Source organism: Lepidochelys kempii, chromosome 17 (assembly GCF_965140285.1).
Source record: "Lepidochelys kempii isolate rLepKem1 chromosome 17, rLepKem1.hap1, whole genome shotgun sequence".
Classification (NCBI taxonomy): Eukaryota; Metazoa; Chordata; order Testudines; family Cheloniidae; genus Lepidochelys; species Lepidochelys kempii.
Window position 1 is genome coordinate 2656055 of NC_136396.1, and position 16312 is coordinate 2672366.

The following is a 16312-nucleotide window of genomic DNA, read 5'->3' on the forward strand; positions in this document are numbered from 1 at the left end:
GATGAGTAAACTCTTTTTCTATACATTTCAGGCTGCTCTGACTTATACCAGGGACCTGACCCAGGTCAGAACAGACCCAGGATTGGGGGACCACAAAATGGCTAATCATCATCTTTGTAAACAACAGCCCACAGACGCACCAAGTGCTTGTTGGTTGCAAGTAAGGATCTGGGCCTCAGTCCGTCTCTCTCTCTCCTCATGAGGATGAGCTTTCCAGGGTGGTAGGACGTGGAAGAGGCTGTTATAATTCTGAACATTTATAACAGGAACATGCAGGTTTCCTGTTGACTTGTGTTTAGATTTTCACAACATCTTTTTATATTACGCGTCCCCCCCCCAAATACTCTTTCATTTGTTTAACAACAAACTGTCCTTTGCTGAGCTGATGCTAGATGGAGGGTCTGTGAAAATCAGATGAGCGGTTGGCACTCACTAATTAAACTTGGCTTATTTATTGATACTACCTTGACACGTACCTTTTTATAGATGTAGCCTAGGCATGAACAGTAAACATTTAACCAGGCCTGGCTCCTTCCCTTCTGACATTAAACTAATTTATTGCAGCAACAAGAGCAGCCCCAGGCAGCCCCTCTTTCCCCACAATTCAAGCCCTGGATTAGATGGAGAGAATATAGTTCTACATTTGTAAAAGACAAGGTGCTGCTATTCTACAAAGGAACAGTTACGTGGCATGTAACCTATTCTGGGACTCAAACCAATTAGGATTTAGGAACTGAGGAGACAAATCAGTGGTCTAAATGCAATACCACTGACGGTCATATGTATCAATTTCAAAATGTATTACAACATTCACATAGATACATGTTCCTGCGTTTTCCTCACATGCGCCACACACCTGTACTGTAATATAATATGAAGCACTTAACTGCCTACACCATGTACCAGTAAAGCAAGAGAGAGTGGAAGTAAAATAAAACTTCTCCGTGGTATACACATCAGAATTAGTCCAGGTCCCTTTAATGCTGTGCACCTACTAGTTACCTTTAATTGGTACATATCAAAATAGCTGAAAAGGGCAACTAAACTTTAACCTCAGAATCTGAACATGGAGAAAACACTTTGCTTTTCTCACCTTTACTAGCATTTTAATGTCAAATGTCTAGTATTAAAGCCTAGCACAGCACCCAGCACAAATCCTATCACAATACAAGTAAACAGTAAAAGATGGAATTGATTTATACATAATTGATTTATTAAGTTGAAACCTCCCATTACAACAAACCAGATTACAGAGTAACAGCTGTCACATTTAATTACATTTTTTAATTAAAGCAGAATCTATAAAACATACTAGTCCATAAAAAATAAAATCAGGGTGCCATGGAAGAGACTTTCTGAAAGCATCTAACTGATTTCTTTATGGATTCATATGGACGTTCTAGAGGAACTTCCACACCCTTATTTAAAATCAGTACAACCAGTTAATCTGTTTCAGAGCAGGATGAACTAAAACAAGTCAGGACAAAATTCGACCAATGTCTGCCTTCTAAAGCAACCTGATGAACAGCAAGGACACATCTGATCTCTCTCACAACTTAGGTCAGGGTAGTCATTATTTTTTGTCAAGGTCCAAATTTCTTGGTCAAGGTATAGTCAAAGGCCAGACTCCAGAGAAAATAATAATAATAATAATAAGTAAATAAAAAGATTTTGGGGTCTGTACAAAAGCATCTCGCAGTCCGGATTTGGTCCACAGTCCACCTATTCGCAAAAAGAAAAGGAGGACTTGTGGCACCTTAGAGACTAACCAATTTATTTGAGCATGAGCTTTCGTGAGCTACAGCTCACTTCATCGGATGCATACCGTGGAAGTTTCCACAGTATGCATCCGATGAAGTGAGCTGTAGCTCACGAAAGCTCATGCTCAAATAAATTGGTTAGTCTCTAAGGTGCCACAAGTCCTCCTTTTCTTTTTGCGAATACAGACTAACACGGCTGTTACTCTGAAACCAGTCCACCTATTGACTACCCCTGACTTACGTGCAGCAGAGATTTGTATAACTCGCCAAAGTGACCACGAACAGAAATAAAAGGACAGGACTATAGGACACAGAACTGGAAGGGACCTCCGGGGTCATCAAGTCCAGTCCCCTGCTATTGCAGGCAATCCAGGACAGCAATAATTATCCCTGGTTGGTACATAATTCAGATTTCACAAATGGAAAATAATTAGGAAGAATCATGGCATCAAGTTGAAAGAATGTATGCATACTAACAATTCCACAAGAACTAAATAGCACTGGGAAGGAAAGGATCTTGTCTGGCTCATCCCAGCTTGAATCACTGAGGATGTGGCAGACAGGCTTAAAAGGCAGCAAACATGTCTGAGAACAAAATTGTGCTATAGAGACTAACTAGGTTATAGCATGGCGTGGGAAGCATGGGTCTCAGAGAAAAATAAACACTGCTCAGAGAAACCAGGCTAGACTGTGTTGGCTACAACCACATCTAAACATGATGGTAGCTTCTATAGCTCATCTATGATCTTAGTGAGAGTTGAGCCAGAGAGAATAAGTCACCTTCCTACAGCTCCTCTAAGAACAACTATCAAAGGAATTTAATATATAATATCAAATATTTGTATTTACGCTTCAACAGGTCTTTCTACCTGCCTCTGCCAGGCTATGTTATTACCTTGTCTTTGGGTCAGTGCACAGTTGGATGCATGCACAACACACAAGTGTATTATTTTCTTTGGTTCAACCATGCACATGTTAAAAGGACCTTTTAAAACTCAATGGGCCAAGTTCAGCTCAGGTGAAACTCGGTTGATTTGCCCTACTGAACCCAGACCTGAATTTTCCAGCACATTTACAGGGCTGATTCATTCCAACCATCCAAACTGAAAGACATGCAAACACATCTAACAGCACAAGAATAAACTTTGCTGTCTAATCGTCAAACAAGGTGGGTGAGGTATCTTTTATTGGATCAACATTTGTTGATGAGAGAGACAAAGAAGAGCTCTTTGTGACTCAAAAGTTTGTCTCTTTCACCAGCAGAAGTTGGTCCAATAAAAGATATTACCTCACCCACCTTGTCTCTCTAATATCCTGGGATGGAGGAGGATACAACTACACTGCACAGAATAGTCAGACAGTAACGTGAGAGGGTTTGTTTGCTCCCAGCAGGTGTCAGCATTCTAATATACCAATCGTGAATGCTGCTTGTCTCATTTTAAAAAATCTATAGCATTTGTAAACCAAATTCAATGGATTGAAAAGGCAAATTACTACTTTCTAAACAGCCATGGATTAATATTCCATGGCTGTTTATAAAGTAGTAATTTGCCTTTGCCCAACATAGCTTTTCTGCAATAGAAACAATCAAATATGCAGCAGTGGATGATGGTTACTAATTCTCATCCAGCTAGAAAGTATGGTTGTAGTTCAAGTCTTAAAGTAGGAACTTCCTGGGGCAGTTTGACTCTTGGGATGCTCACTTTGGATTTCTTTAGTAAGTGAAAAACTCTAGGTCATGATTCTGCATTAGAATCTGCTAGTATGGGACCCCTGAGCTTGTGCAATATTCCACAAACTTTTGGACTCCACATGGGTACAGGGATCTATGCGAGCGGGTCATGCTAGAGCACTGGCCCTAGTTTTGAAATGGACTTCTGTGTTATGATTTTGTTTGTTTTAGGTATACCTAGAGAAGAGGTGTGGAAGCATAACTCTGTTCCAGCTGAATACCTGTACAACTGGGCACTTACCTGTCTAACACTAATAGAGCTCACAAAGGAACTACAGCATACACAAGATTCACCTTTAGCATCTCTGACTCCAAGACCCAGTCTGATTGCATATAAGTCAACAGAAGTTTTGCTGTCCTCTAACCCTAGTGATTCTATTATTTAATGTTACTTTTAAATGTTTGGCTTTATGTTTGCTATTCATAGCTAATAAACATAAGTTGCTTACCCGGTGTAGAAAATCATTAGGAATATCTAAGTAATTTATTTAGAAACGTTAAAAGGAATAATTCTGATAACATAGGTGGGTCATTCTAAACTCAAGAGACTTGACTGAAGAGAATACCATTCGGTTTTCATTTAATTCTGACGAGAAGAGGATTAAGCAAGAGGGCAAATATAACTTGTATGTCTAGCACATTACATGATTCATAAACGATAACAGAAAAAGCCCTTCCGAATTGAATTGTGTATTTAGCAAAGATTCATTTTCCTAAAGTGACATTTTCAAAGTCACTTTAAGCCCAGAAAAGATTGTTGAAGAGCATGCTTTTAGTTCTCCCAATGGGCAGAACACTTATTCTGGAAAATCCCTCTAGTTTTAATGTGACAGGAGTTTTCTTATTGGGTTAAAGCTTGTTTACAGCAAACTTTACTGCTCTGTTGCAAGATTCCATCTTTGCAATAAAGTATCTTTTGGCAGAATCAGTTTTTTAATAAAATGTTGGGAAATTAAACTTCTTTTTCTTTATTTAGTTGACAAAGTGTGATGTCTACCAAATACTTTCTAATTTGAGATTGCAGGTTGCTTTTAACCTCCCCATATAAAATGATGGTGATTATCTGATAGCTGCTTCTAACTGGCAAGTGGGTTTCATATTTTTGTTAGGGGAAAGGCTTTTCAGGTCACTTACAGTGATATTTCTAGGAACAATGTCTTTACAGATATTATACTGATAACCACAAGCACTTGTCCCTTCAGAAGATGCTCACAAACAATTCATTGTGAATACAAGTTACTTACTAAGCTTCATGAATGGAACAAAAAAGGTAGGGTGCTTATAGATGACATGGTTTGTTTCAGCGAGTCAAAGTAACACACCAGGGCTTTGGCTAGTTCAGGGTCTGCAGCGGGCAGGGGCGATACCAGGCTCAGGAAGGTGGTTTTCCCAGGGCGGGGCTCACCCGTTGCCCTGCGGGTGCGCTGACCCCGGCGATTTCCCCAAAGGCGGGAAACTCGGCTGCAGCGCCTGTGGTAGTGGCGCGCTGCTTTTGTTTCCCCTTTTCAGGTACCTGCAGCGACAGGTGCCTGCTCTGCACGGGCGCTTTGCTGGCAGCGGGCGGGCGGGCGCCAAAGGCCCGGAGCGCGCCCGGCGGGGCGGGAGGCAGGCCGCAGGCTCAGGCCCTTCACTCGCGGAGAGATGATCAGGCTGACAAAAGCTGGGAGCCCCAGCACTTGCGGGTGCCCGCACTGCCCTAGGTGAAGCGTCGCTTGGCGAAAGCCGGTTGCCCGCCGCCTCACGCCAGGAGTCCCGCGTGGCCGAGCGATCCGTTCGCCCCCCAAAAAGCGAACAGCATCTCGCCGCGTTTTACCGCGGAGAGTCGGGTTCAGGGCCCTGACCCCCAGTACGCCCCGAGCCGCCCCTGCCCTGCGGCGGGGCAGGGAAACGCCCCCGAGGGCGGCACGGGGGCGGCGAGGGAGACCCGTTTTGCGTCGCTCGAAGCGGCTTCCCCCCCCGCGCCGCTCACGGGCCCCCGCGTTCACCCGGCAGGGACCCTCGGGCGCGCCCCGTCTGAGCCCGGCCGAGCTTCCCGCCGCGCCCCGGCGGGCTGAATGCCTCCCCCCCCCCCCGCCGCGCGCGGATATCGCCCCCCCGCCCCCCGCGCGCGGATATCAGCCCCCCCCACCCCCGGCCCCACCGTCCCGCCTGCGGCGCGAGGCGGAACCGGCGCCGAGCGGGAGGCGGCGGTGCCCGGATGCAGCAGCGCAGCGCGCCCGACCCCAAGATGGCGGCGCCGAGCAAGCAGTGAGCGGGGCCCGGGCGCGTCAGGGGGGGGCCCCCATGAGAGACTCTGGGGACGGGAGAAGCGCCTGGGGGAAGGGACTGGGAGGAGAGGGGGCCTGGGAGGTGATGGGGCTGAGGGGGTGGTGCGAGGGGGGAGGGCAGTGAAGGGGAGGTTGGGGAGAGACCCCCATGGGGGCCTGGGAGGTGATGGGGTTGAGGGGGTGGTGCCATGGGGGAGAGGCCCCTGGGGGAGATGATGCCATGGCGGAGGGCAGGGAAGGGGAGGTTGGAGGAGAGGCCCATGAGGTCAAAGGGAATGGGGTTGAGATGAGGGGACATGAGGGCCAGTTGGGGGGATGGTGGCATTGGGGGAATGACAATGTGGGGGAGTGGCTTTGGGGATATAGGGTCCTGTGTGTGGTAGGCTGAGAGGATAGGGCCCCAGGGGGACACGGAGGGGGGTCACCAGGGCCTGGGATTGGTGGGGAGTCTGGGGTCCTGTTGGGGAAGGAGATAGGGTGATACAGTTGGGGGCAGGGGATGGGATGGTGAGGGTAGATGAGAACATGGGGCAGATGCTGGGGATGTGGGGCAGCTCTTGAAAACACCACCTGTGGGCAGTGGGGTTACTCACGTGGGCCCCTGCAAAACAGTGTGGTGGACCAAGGCATGCTCAGAAACAATCTTCACCTGGGGCTGTATGATAAGCAGATGACTTACAAATCACTTCATTTTGTTTTATTCAATCTGGGCTCTAGGGTCTCAGGGCTGCAACTTTGGAGAGGGCAAACATTGCAAGGGAATGTTTGTTTGTTTTAAAAGCAACTGTTTATCCTGGAAGCTTCTTGCACCAAATTAATAGAAATATATCATTGGGTCTAGAGCTAGTAAAAGTTTGTTTTTCCCAAATCTAATTTTGGGGTCAAATTTATTATTGTTTACTTCCTGTACAACTCACAAAGCCTTTCCAAACAGGAAAGAAGACATGTTCCCTGCCCCTAGGAGCTCTTAGGCCTGGTCTACACTTAAAAATTAGATCAACCTAGCTACATCTCTCAAGGCAGGCAGCCTGTCTCCCTACCCACCTCTACTGCACTCATCACCTTCCAGTAGTGCCTTAAGTGGCATGACTAACATCTGTCACATGTAGTTCCTTCCCTCTCATCCTGCTGGGGGCAGGGAGGGGAATTGTGTGTGCAATGGAGTGTTTTTTATTGGTATGTTTTTTGTTTTTAATGTATCTCTTGTTCTGTGTGTGTATATACAAGAGGGCCAGTCAAAGAGGTGTGCCTTAATTTGGAGTGGAAGGTGGTGAGGTTTGGGATTGTCCTTCGTTCCTGTGAGAGTTTGTTCCACAGTCCAGTACCAGCCCCCTGAGAAAGCTCTTGTTTCTTGCACCATAGAGTTCATTTGTGCATGGGAGCAGAGTTTCAACTACACACTTAATTCTGGATCTTCAGGTCATGGTGTACTTCTGCAGTACAAGTAATAAATAATAATAGGTGATCTTTTAGATGGCCTGGGCCCAAGCCTCTGCATGCCTTGAAAATAGTATTGAGACCTTGAACTTGACTTGATATTCTATAGCAGTGGATCTCAACCTTTCCAGACTACTGTACCCCTTTCAGGAGTCTGATTTGTCCTGCATACCTCCAAGTTTCACCTTACTTAAAAACTACTTGCTTACAAAATCAGACCTAAAAATACAAAAGTGTCTCAGCACACTATTACTGAAAAATGACTGACTTTCTCATTTTTACCATATAATTATAAAATAAAACAATTGGAATATAAATATTGTACTTACATTTCAGTGTATAGTATATAGAGAAGTATAAACAAGTCATTGTACGATATTTTAGTTTGTACTGACTTTGCTAGTGCTTTTTATGTAGCGTGTTGTAAAACTAGGCAAATAAGTAGATGAGTTGATGTACTTCCTGAAAGACGGCTGCGTACCCTGAGGGTACGCGTACCCTTGGTTAAGAACCACTTTTCTACAGGAACCCTCTGTAGGGAGCAGCTACAGGTTTGATGTGCTCACAGTATCCTGTGTTGGTGAGAGAATGCTGCTGCATGTTTCGTACTAACAAACCCTTCCCAAAAGAGTAGAACTAATCTCTTAAGAAAGACAAATGTTTATTTGTAGGCTTGGCAGAATTTGATTTTTATTTTTTTTTATAATTTCAATGAATAATATCGATTTTATTTTTAAATATTTTTTCAATTTTTATCAATTTAAATTTTCACAGTTGCGTAAAATTATGGGACATTAGATAACGGGAGGCAGACAATAATTATTTAATGACAGATGTTGAGATTCAAAAAGTTAAAACATTATAACCATTAAAACACAAATTGTTAATATCACATCAAAATATACAAAGTAAAGATCCTTAAATCAAACTCAAGTAAGAAAAATGCTGCTTGTGAATTTATTAATCTGTTCATTTTGATTATTGGTGGAAATTATTTTTCGAGGTGTGCGTGTGTATGAGATTATGCCCGTGTTTAATCCTTTGCAGAATAAAGAGCCCGAACTAGTTTCTTCTTATGGTAGAAATGGGCTTTCAGGAGGGATTTAAGTGAGAGGGTACTGGCTTTGTGGACCAGCTCTGGAAGGGCATTGACTGGAGAGTGGGTGGCATGGGAAAAAGCTTGAAGACTGCTGTAGGAGAAGCGTATGAATGGGTGACAAGGTCGGCTACATTGTACCAAATGTCCTAAATTATGCCCAATAACTGTGGCACTGATGCTGATTTTGCTAGTGTGCTATTTTCTGTTTTTAAAATTGGGTGGTTGTTTTCTTTGTCTTGGAATATAATACATATATTACCGTATTATTGTCAATAATACTAAAAGGGTGATTTCTAACCTTTTTCTCCAGATATGGGCTTATTTTGCCCAAGAAAGCATTGCAGAAAACTCTGATGTTGAAGAAACATTCAGTCTTCGCAGATGACTCTGATGAGGAGGTTAGTTATCAATAATTTTCTCCACAGTAACACTGAAATGTACATTTCATTCTGCTGCTTTTCAGTACGTTAAATGGAGGATTACTTTGAGCTGAATATCGATTGGGAACATTTTATGGGCAGATGCCTGCTAATAACAAAAGAAGTCCAAATTCAATATACATTTCATTTCCAAAAATGCCTTTTTGAGTAGCATGATCTAGTGGTGAAAGCAAAGATCTGGGCCTGGGGAGCTCTCAGTTCTTTCCTTGATTCTGCCGCTAATTTGTGTGATCTTGAGCAAAGTACTTAACTTCTCTGTAGGCAAATGGTTCTTTGAAATAGATTTTTGCTATTCTGGAACTGTTATGTCCAGAACTCAAAAGACCTTTAACAGCTCATTTCTTCAGCTTGTCTCTATAATTAAAATAAGTCTGCACTAATGCTTCTAAAAGTGTGTAGTCTGGGGTATTTCTGAAGAACATTGTGCAGTTTAAAGTTCAGAGTTCTGTACTGTTTTTAAGGGGTACATTTTGTTTTAGGTATTTTTGAAATACAAATCAGTGCTCTAATAGCCTGATCCAACTTCATTTGAAGTCCTATCTGAATCTTAATGAAAACAGTGCAAAATTAACCCTGATGTGTATGAAAACTTTTATTTTAACACAATAGGTAAGAAATAGTCAGAGTTGTGCACCTGAGAGTTGTCTGGTTATGCCATACGCATTTGAAGTTACTTTGTATAGTGTGAAAAGGAGTATAATTTATCGCAGGTTTATCACTTGTGAGTTATGAGTCTATACAGGTAAAATTACACTCTATCCCTATGTTTGTAGCTCTGTCTGACATGTTCTATTCCATAGACTTGTTTGGTGGCTGGGTGAGCAAGTTGAACATATTATTCATGTGGACAAAATAAAAGATGAAATGTCTCGTAAGTCTCAGGAACAGAATGAAGTAACTGCACTAGTCAGATGTTTTTGTAAACAGATTGTAAAATTTTAAGGATGAACAATAATTCATCCTTGTGTTTAATCCAAACAAAGGTCCCAACCCTGTAAACACTTATCCACACGCTTAAGTTTACTTATGTGAGTAGTCTGATTTAATTTAGTGGTGCTACTTGTGAGAGTAAAGTTAAGTACATGTTTGGAGGATCTGGGCCAAACCTCACAAAGATTCTTTGACAGCTTATTTTTGTTAAGCATTCACAAAAATTGAGTTCATAATTGGCATGGAGCATAATTAGGAAGTGAAATGATCTTCTAGAAATCTAAACTTCGTAGAGTTTAAAGAATTCCTGCTTTGTCAGTAGTTGATTGGGATATGGAAGAATGCCATAGACTTTTTGTATTTCTTTTCCTTGATGATGCAATTTGATTTCTGGATGATGACTTCCATGACATTTCAAGTCGAGCGTTAGGACAGTGTACAATACTGCTAGTACATGACTTACCTAAACATGTACTCTGGTTCTTCTTCGAGTGCTTGCTCATATCAGTTCCAGTTAGGTGTGTGCACGCTGCATGCACGGCTGTCGGAAGGTTTTCCGTAGCAGCCACCCGTCGGGCCGGCTGTGGAGCCACCTGGAGTGATGCCGATATGGCGTTTTATATACGACCCTGCCGGCCCGACCCCCCTTCAGTTCCTTCTTACTGCCAGTGACAGTTGTTGGAACAGTGGTTTCTTGTTCTCCAGTTGTCTACTACTCCCTAGCTATCTTACTTATCTCTGTATATAGTTACCCATTGTTAGTTAATTGTTTAGTCATTATCTCTAGTGTTAAGTATAGTTTATAGCAGTTGAGGGTTTTCCCCTTCAACGAGTGTCCTATGGGGCATGCCATCCCAGGGCTTCAAACCTTGTAGCTCTTGCGGCAAGCTTATGCCCACGGCAATCTGCACAACTCCTGTCTTCGGTGCCTGGGAGAGGCCCACCAGGCAGACGTGTAAAATTTGCAAGGCGTTTAAATCCCGAACCAGAAAGGAGAGGGACGCTTGCCTGAAATAACTCTACATGGAGTCTGCTCTCCATCCGCCACAAGACTTGGGCCCGAGCGCCTCGATGCAGGGTGCTCCTCCAGCGGTGCCGTCTACAGCTTTGCAAAAGGACTCGGCACGCCCTCCTAGGGGCTGGTGATCTCCCGGGGCCCAGAAGCGCTCCCCCCGGCACTGCTCCCCCTCCCTGGCCGCCTGTAAAAAGCAGGCCATGGGAGGACTTCCTCAGAGGCTTGAAGCAGATGCTGCAGCCCCAGCAGGACACCCATAAGACTGACAGACCCTCCAGTAGGCCTCAGCCCGCATGGGCCCTCGGTCCCCCGGGCAGCCCCACGCCACCAGACTCTCTGCAGGTGGAGGAGGTCACGCTGACCTCCACTCCGGACACTTTTGAGGCCTCTAGAGGGCTCATTGAGATGACTGCGCCTGTGTCCCCGATCTCAAGGCCTCCATCAGCTCGAGCCCCGGTACCATCAAGGGGCAAACCGGCAATGTTTGGGCCATCTGCCCCCAGACCAGCATCACTGCGCCGGCCTGAGTCCCAGCGCTGTTCTGAGTCCCAGCACCGCACGTATGTTACGTGCCAGTCTGACTCGCGGCACTGGTCTTGCAGCCCCGATCCTCGGAGCTGTTCCCCACTCTAGGTGGTCATCAGCTGATAGGTTGTGGTCCCGCTCGAGGTCTAGGTCATGGTCTGAGACCTTGCGGCACTGCTCAGACCATCCTCGTTCCGTGCACCGCTCTCCATTGCAGCACCGCACCTCTCCAAGTTGCCGATCGCAGCGCAGATCTCCGGCACGGCAACAGTCGTGGTCACTCTCTCAACACCGCTCCCCATTGAGGCAAGGTCCAACTTCTTGGCACCTGTCGACCTCACGGTACCGCTCTCCACAATGGCACTGGTTGCCGCCTAGATCTCGCTATTCCTTGCAGTACCCATCCCACCAGTTGCGGGACACGGAGCTTTCCTTGATGCACTTGAGCACCGCCCCTCCTTGACCGTCCCGCTCCCAATCTTCCTCCCTTAGGTGGAAATGGCTATACACAAAAAGTAAATAAACTACAAATAGTTATTTTCCCCCCTCTAATCCCATTCAATTCACAGTACTAGTTTTCACATTTTCAGATAGCAGTGTGTTTTTTTTTTTTTAATGGATCCATATCCCTTTAACATTTCAGGAGGAAAGATTATTGCATTTTCTTTTACCTTTACCTTAATAATTTGAGCATAAAGTATCAGCACATTAATTTAAAGAAAATATTGTCAACTCAAATTTTAGCCAACATTTAGATTTTTAAAATGAAATATTTAAAAATCAGAAGCCCTATAGAAATCAACAATTTGTTCCAAAATATTCAGTGTAAACCGTAATTGCTATACAGTTTTTGCAGCAGAGAGAACCTGAAAGAGCACGGATCAGAAGCAAAACCGAAACTGATTCATTAATTTTTACTGTCCAAGCTGGACAAATGCAAAAAGTAAGTAAATGGTTAAAAGGAAATTGTATTATTAGTTTGAATAACCTGTAGCCTTACTAGTAACCAAGAAATTTAGTTTGTTTAAAATACAAGATGTTTAAATTTATCCAGCTCACTTTTAAAAAATATATTAATAACTTATAAAGAAAAGGAGTACTAGTGGCACCTTAGAGATTAACCAATTTATTTGAGCATAAGCTTTCATGCATCCGATGAAGTGAGCTGTAGCTCACGAAAGCTTATGCTCAAATAAGTTGGTTAGTCTCTAAGGTGCCACAAGTCCTCCTGTTCTTTTTGTGAATACAGACTAACACGGCTGCTTCTCTGAAACCTATCGTTAATAACTTAATAATTTCTACCTGCTCCAGCAGAGGGTGCAGCAACCCATGCAAATTACAGTTCGGGGTATGCTCCTGTCATTGAGGCACTGAGATGGCCGTATAATGCGAGGTGGATAGAGCTGGGTATTTTACAAATAAAAATAATTGATTATCTTAGGAACATACTGTTAAATTGGGGTATAACAAAGGAGTTTAAAGCAGGATCTTTATCCTCTTTAAATGTTGATCTATAGTTAAAGAGAAGATAAGTATTCTGGAGGTGGAGTTACAATATATTTAACTTCAGCATCGAAGTATAATGTTATGGTTTTTATCAACCAAAATTTATTTCTGAGAATTTTAATCATGCCCACAGTCTATGAATTTCAAACTCTAATTTTAAAATGTTTTAATTAATTTAATATTATGCTCACTCCACCTTCCACTCTAAAAATTTTCAATGTAGGTGAGATCTGTTACCCTAATATTACTGTTGGTTTTCTAAAGCTAAACTTGAGTTCTTTTTTTCTCTTGTGTGGGGGGAAAATCCAGAGCAAATCCAAGTGGAAAAGAAACACTATATCTGAGGTCCCTCATTCGCATAGTTTCTGAGCAATTCACAAACTGCCTCTGTGAAGTAGCAATGCCATATTACAGAAGGGAAACAGAGGCACAGAGTGACCAAGAGTGGGATCCACAAATGTATTTAGGCACCTAAGTCCTGATTTTAGGCACCGCTGTGATCCACAAACCTCCAGCTCAGCTAATCCTGTAAGCGCCTGGACTCGCTTGGTGCCTAAGTTTTTGCCGTAAAGGTTCCCTATGTTTCTGGCTCTGATTGTGTGCACTGCAGCCCTACTTTAGGTGACTGGGCACCTAAGTCCCAGAGTAATTCACAAAGTAGGGGAGAGAGGTTGTTTGGCTACCTAAGTCACATGCAGGGCCCGATCCAGTAGGCGAGCTCAGAGGTAGCCTAACTGCACACAAAACAGCTAGGGGGAGGAGCAGGCGGAGGAGGACTTTACAACTTTTAGCTGAGTGGTTAGCGTTTTTAGCCTTCCTCTGCAGCGGGGGCATGGGTCACTTGCGGGTTTAAACTAGTGTAAATGGCGGATTCTCTGTAACTTGAAGTCTTTAAATCATGCCTTGAGGACTTCAGTAACTCAGCTGGAGGTTAGAGATCTATTACATGAGTGGGTAGGTGGGGTTCTGTGGCCTGCAATGTACAGTAGGTCAGCCTAGATGATCATGATGGTCCTCTTAGACATGGGATGTGGGAGACTGCTGGATCAAGTCTTCCCTGTGCCTGAGGAGGAGGAGAAGGGATTTGAACAGTGATCTGCCCGCCTGAGGAGAGAGCCCCAAACACTTGGCTATGGAATGTTGTGGCTTGGATCTCCCTAAATCTCTCCTATTGAAGTTGTTCCACTTAAATTAAATATTGATTAGGCCAGAGCAAGAGTTAGAATGACTCTGTATCCTAGTGGTTAGGGCATTCACCTGCAAGGTGGCAGATCCTTGGCAGCTGAACTCCTGTCTTGCCTGCAGTTTGTGACTCTCGAACAGTGATAGGTGCCTCTCTGCAGCCAGGACTTGGCACCAAATTCAGAGAGAGGAGTGGGGCTTCTCATTGCATCTCCCATTGTCTAGCTTAGACGGCTCCCTGCCTACCATGCGGTCTTTGTGCATCACGTTCTAAGGCACCTATCTCTCCCCATTCATTTTATAGGAGCCGAAGTCAGGCTTTGTGGATCTCAGTGTTGTTCCAGTGATTTTTTTAGGCCTCTAAAAGTTATACGCTGTGAAGCTCAGCATCATAACACTTAAGTCTCTTTTGTGGATCCAGGCCTAAATGACTTGCCCAAGGTGTCTCAGGAAGTCTGTGGCAGGGATTTGAACACAGGTGTCCCAAGCCAAGCCCTAGGATCACCTTGCTCTCCAGTACATATACTTCTACACAGAAAGAGAGGAGAAAAAAAAATAAATCCAGTGAAATAATGATTTCATCATCTTGGTTTTGTTGTAGAATGTAAAATCTGTGTAAAATTCTGTGACTGCAGAGACCTCAGTGATTTGAAATTGATGAGTGGGAAAATTACTAGTTTTCGGTCAGACTGCTTGTGGACTTGCACTACATGTCTCAGCAACCAAATGCTATTGTCCAGAAACATTTTTCTATGCATGTGAGTAATAATCGATGCTGTCTGGTAAGCCTTGCTGAAATTCATGAAAGCATCTCAGTCATTTAATTAATATGCTACATATAAAAACAAAACAATGAAAAGTAAAGATTGCAAATGGCAAATTTTATTGTCACATTTATAACTAAACAAAAGCTTAAGTTAAATTCCCTTTCCTCCAAAGGATTTGTAATGGAGGCTGAAATACTCTTTAACTACGTCCTTACTACCAGACTCCACTATAACAAATCATACAAAACTTACCATGTTATGTCAGCATGGTACACAGCCAGCAAAAAGCAATAATCTCACAACTGCCTTTATAAAAAAAAAATCATTTCTTTTTAAACAAAATTACTTTATTAGTTCAGTAATAATTTCAGGGCTTTTCAAGATAAGGAGCAGCATTTGGGAGGGGTTTCATTTCCTGTCTGCTACTTTATCAGTCAGAACTACATCTCGAATGTCTGAAGATTGTGTATTTATAACTGAACTCTAATAAAGTCCATGCTGGGGAATCTGCACACCTGACTTGGTCATTGTGATTATATATTAGATACCAAACTTGTGTTCCCTTTTTTTAATGTTACTATGCATATTTCATTAAGATTTTGTCTGCATCCTTGCTGAATCTGTTAGAAAGGATTTGAAAGGTGATAATATCTTATAAAGTCTGCTCACTGTCGCCAAGCTGGTTAGTGGATGTAAGTTACTGTAGAAGAAAGTCCTTTGGCTTGCTCATTTAAGCAAAGTGTCCATGTTAGTGGGACAGAAATTCTCTTTAAATGAAGTGTTAGTCATGAATAATTAATAAAGCAAGAAAGGAGGCTTGTTAATTCTAGTACGCTAGGTAAAACCTAGTGTGTGGCTGTCATAGCAAGGGAAGGATTTGTTCTTTCACTATTTTCAGTGTTAAAATCTTTAAAATTGTGTTTTATTTTCCCTTACCACTAGAAAGTCTTTTATTGAGCACATAGACTATAGCAATACATCATTTGAGTCTTTAAAAATAACGCAGAACAGAAAATGTATCAGAAATAAATTTCTCAAAAGGATCTGTCCCCTATATTCCTCTTCATCTAGGACTTGTCTGTATGACTGCTGCATTGTTGCTTGCTCTGCTCCTGTCTATGGAGTTTAATAGACCATCTTTCGGTGCTAATTGATACTTCATTTACAGCAAGTGGGGTGCCTGCTTCCGTATCTCTTAAGATCCCTCCATGCAGATTTCCCTGTCCTTGCAACTTTTAGAAATTGCAGTCTTCTCCTTTACACTGAGGGCTTGTCTACATAGGGAAATGCACCAGCAGAACTTTAGTGTGGTCATAGCAGTATAACTCCCTGTATGGAGACTCTTATTCCAGTAAATTTCCCTATTTAGAGAAGTTCTCATGGTACTTTACACTGCTCTTGCAATATAACAGGGCCTTAAAGTGGGTGTAACTAAGGCTCCTTTAAGGCTTCTTTTTTTTGCCAAAGCTGTATGAGATGGCATTATTATGAATGAGAGTCAAATCCTGAGATTCCTGATGTGTTGTGAGAAGAACTAAGTACTGTACTTACGATCTGTGATCCAGTTATCTTTGGTCTTGCCTTCACTACAAAAAAGGATATGTTCTTAACTCAAGTTAGCTAACTCAAGATAAAATCCTAATGAAGACAGA

General features: G+C 43.2%; 2 protein-coding genes and 1 pseudogene across 6 annotated transcripts in view; all 3 read left to right on the forward strand.

Moving 5' to 3' along the window:
- The window catches only part of EFCAB5 (EF-hand calcium binding domain 5), a 55971-nt gene extending 52031 nt beyond the window's left edge, over nucleotides 1-3940 (forward strand). The window contains exon 21 of the mRNA XM_078849292.1: nucleotides 3664-3940. Within this exon, the coding sequence (XP_078705418.1) occupies nucleotides 3664-3878 (215 nt within the window). The 3' untranslated portion in view covers nucleotides 3879-3940. The remainder of the gene's footprint in view (nucleotides 1-3663) is intronic.
- Nucleotides 3941-4845: 905 nt separating this feature from the next.
- On the forward strand, nucleotides 4846-4997 carry LOC140899908 (U1 spliceosomal RNA; annotated as a pseudogene).
- Nucleotides 4983-16312, forward strand: part of NSRP1 (nuclear speckle splicing regulatory protein 1) — a 32958-nt gene continuing 21628 nt past the window's right edge. The window contains exons 1-3 of one of the 5 annotated variants that reach the window (XM_073315666.1): nucleotides 4983-5001; nucleotides 8606-8693; nucleotides 12053-12148. In XM_073315666.1, the coding sequence (XP_073171767.1) occupies nucleotides 8649-8693; nucleotides 12053-12148 (141 nt within the window). In that variant the 5' untranslated portion in view covers nucleotides 4983-5001; nucleotides 8606-8648. Of the gene's footprint in view, nucleotides 5002-5089; nucleotides 5193-5627; nucleotides 5740-8605; nucleotides 8694-12052; nucleotides 12149-16312 lie in introns of those variants that run through there. The other 4 variants (XM_073315663.2, XM_073315664.2, XM_073315665.2 and 1 more) reach the window with 4 other exon arrangements.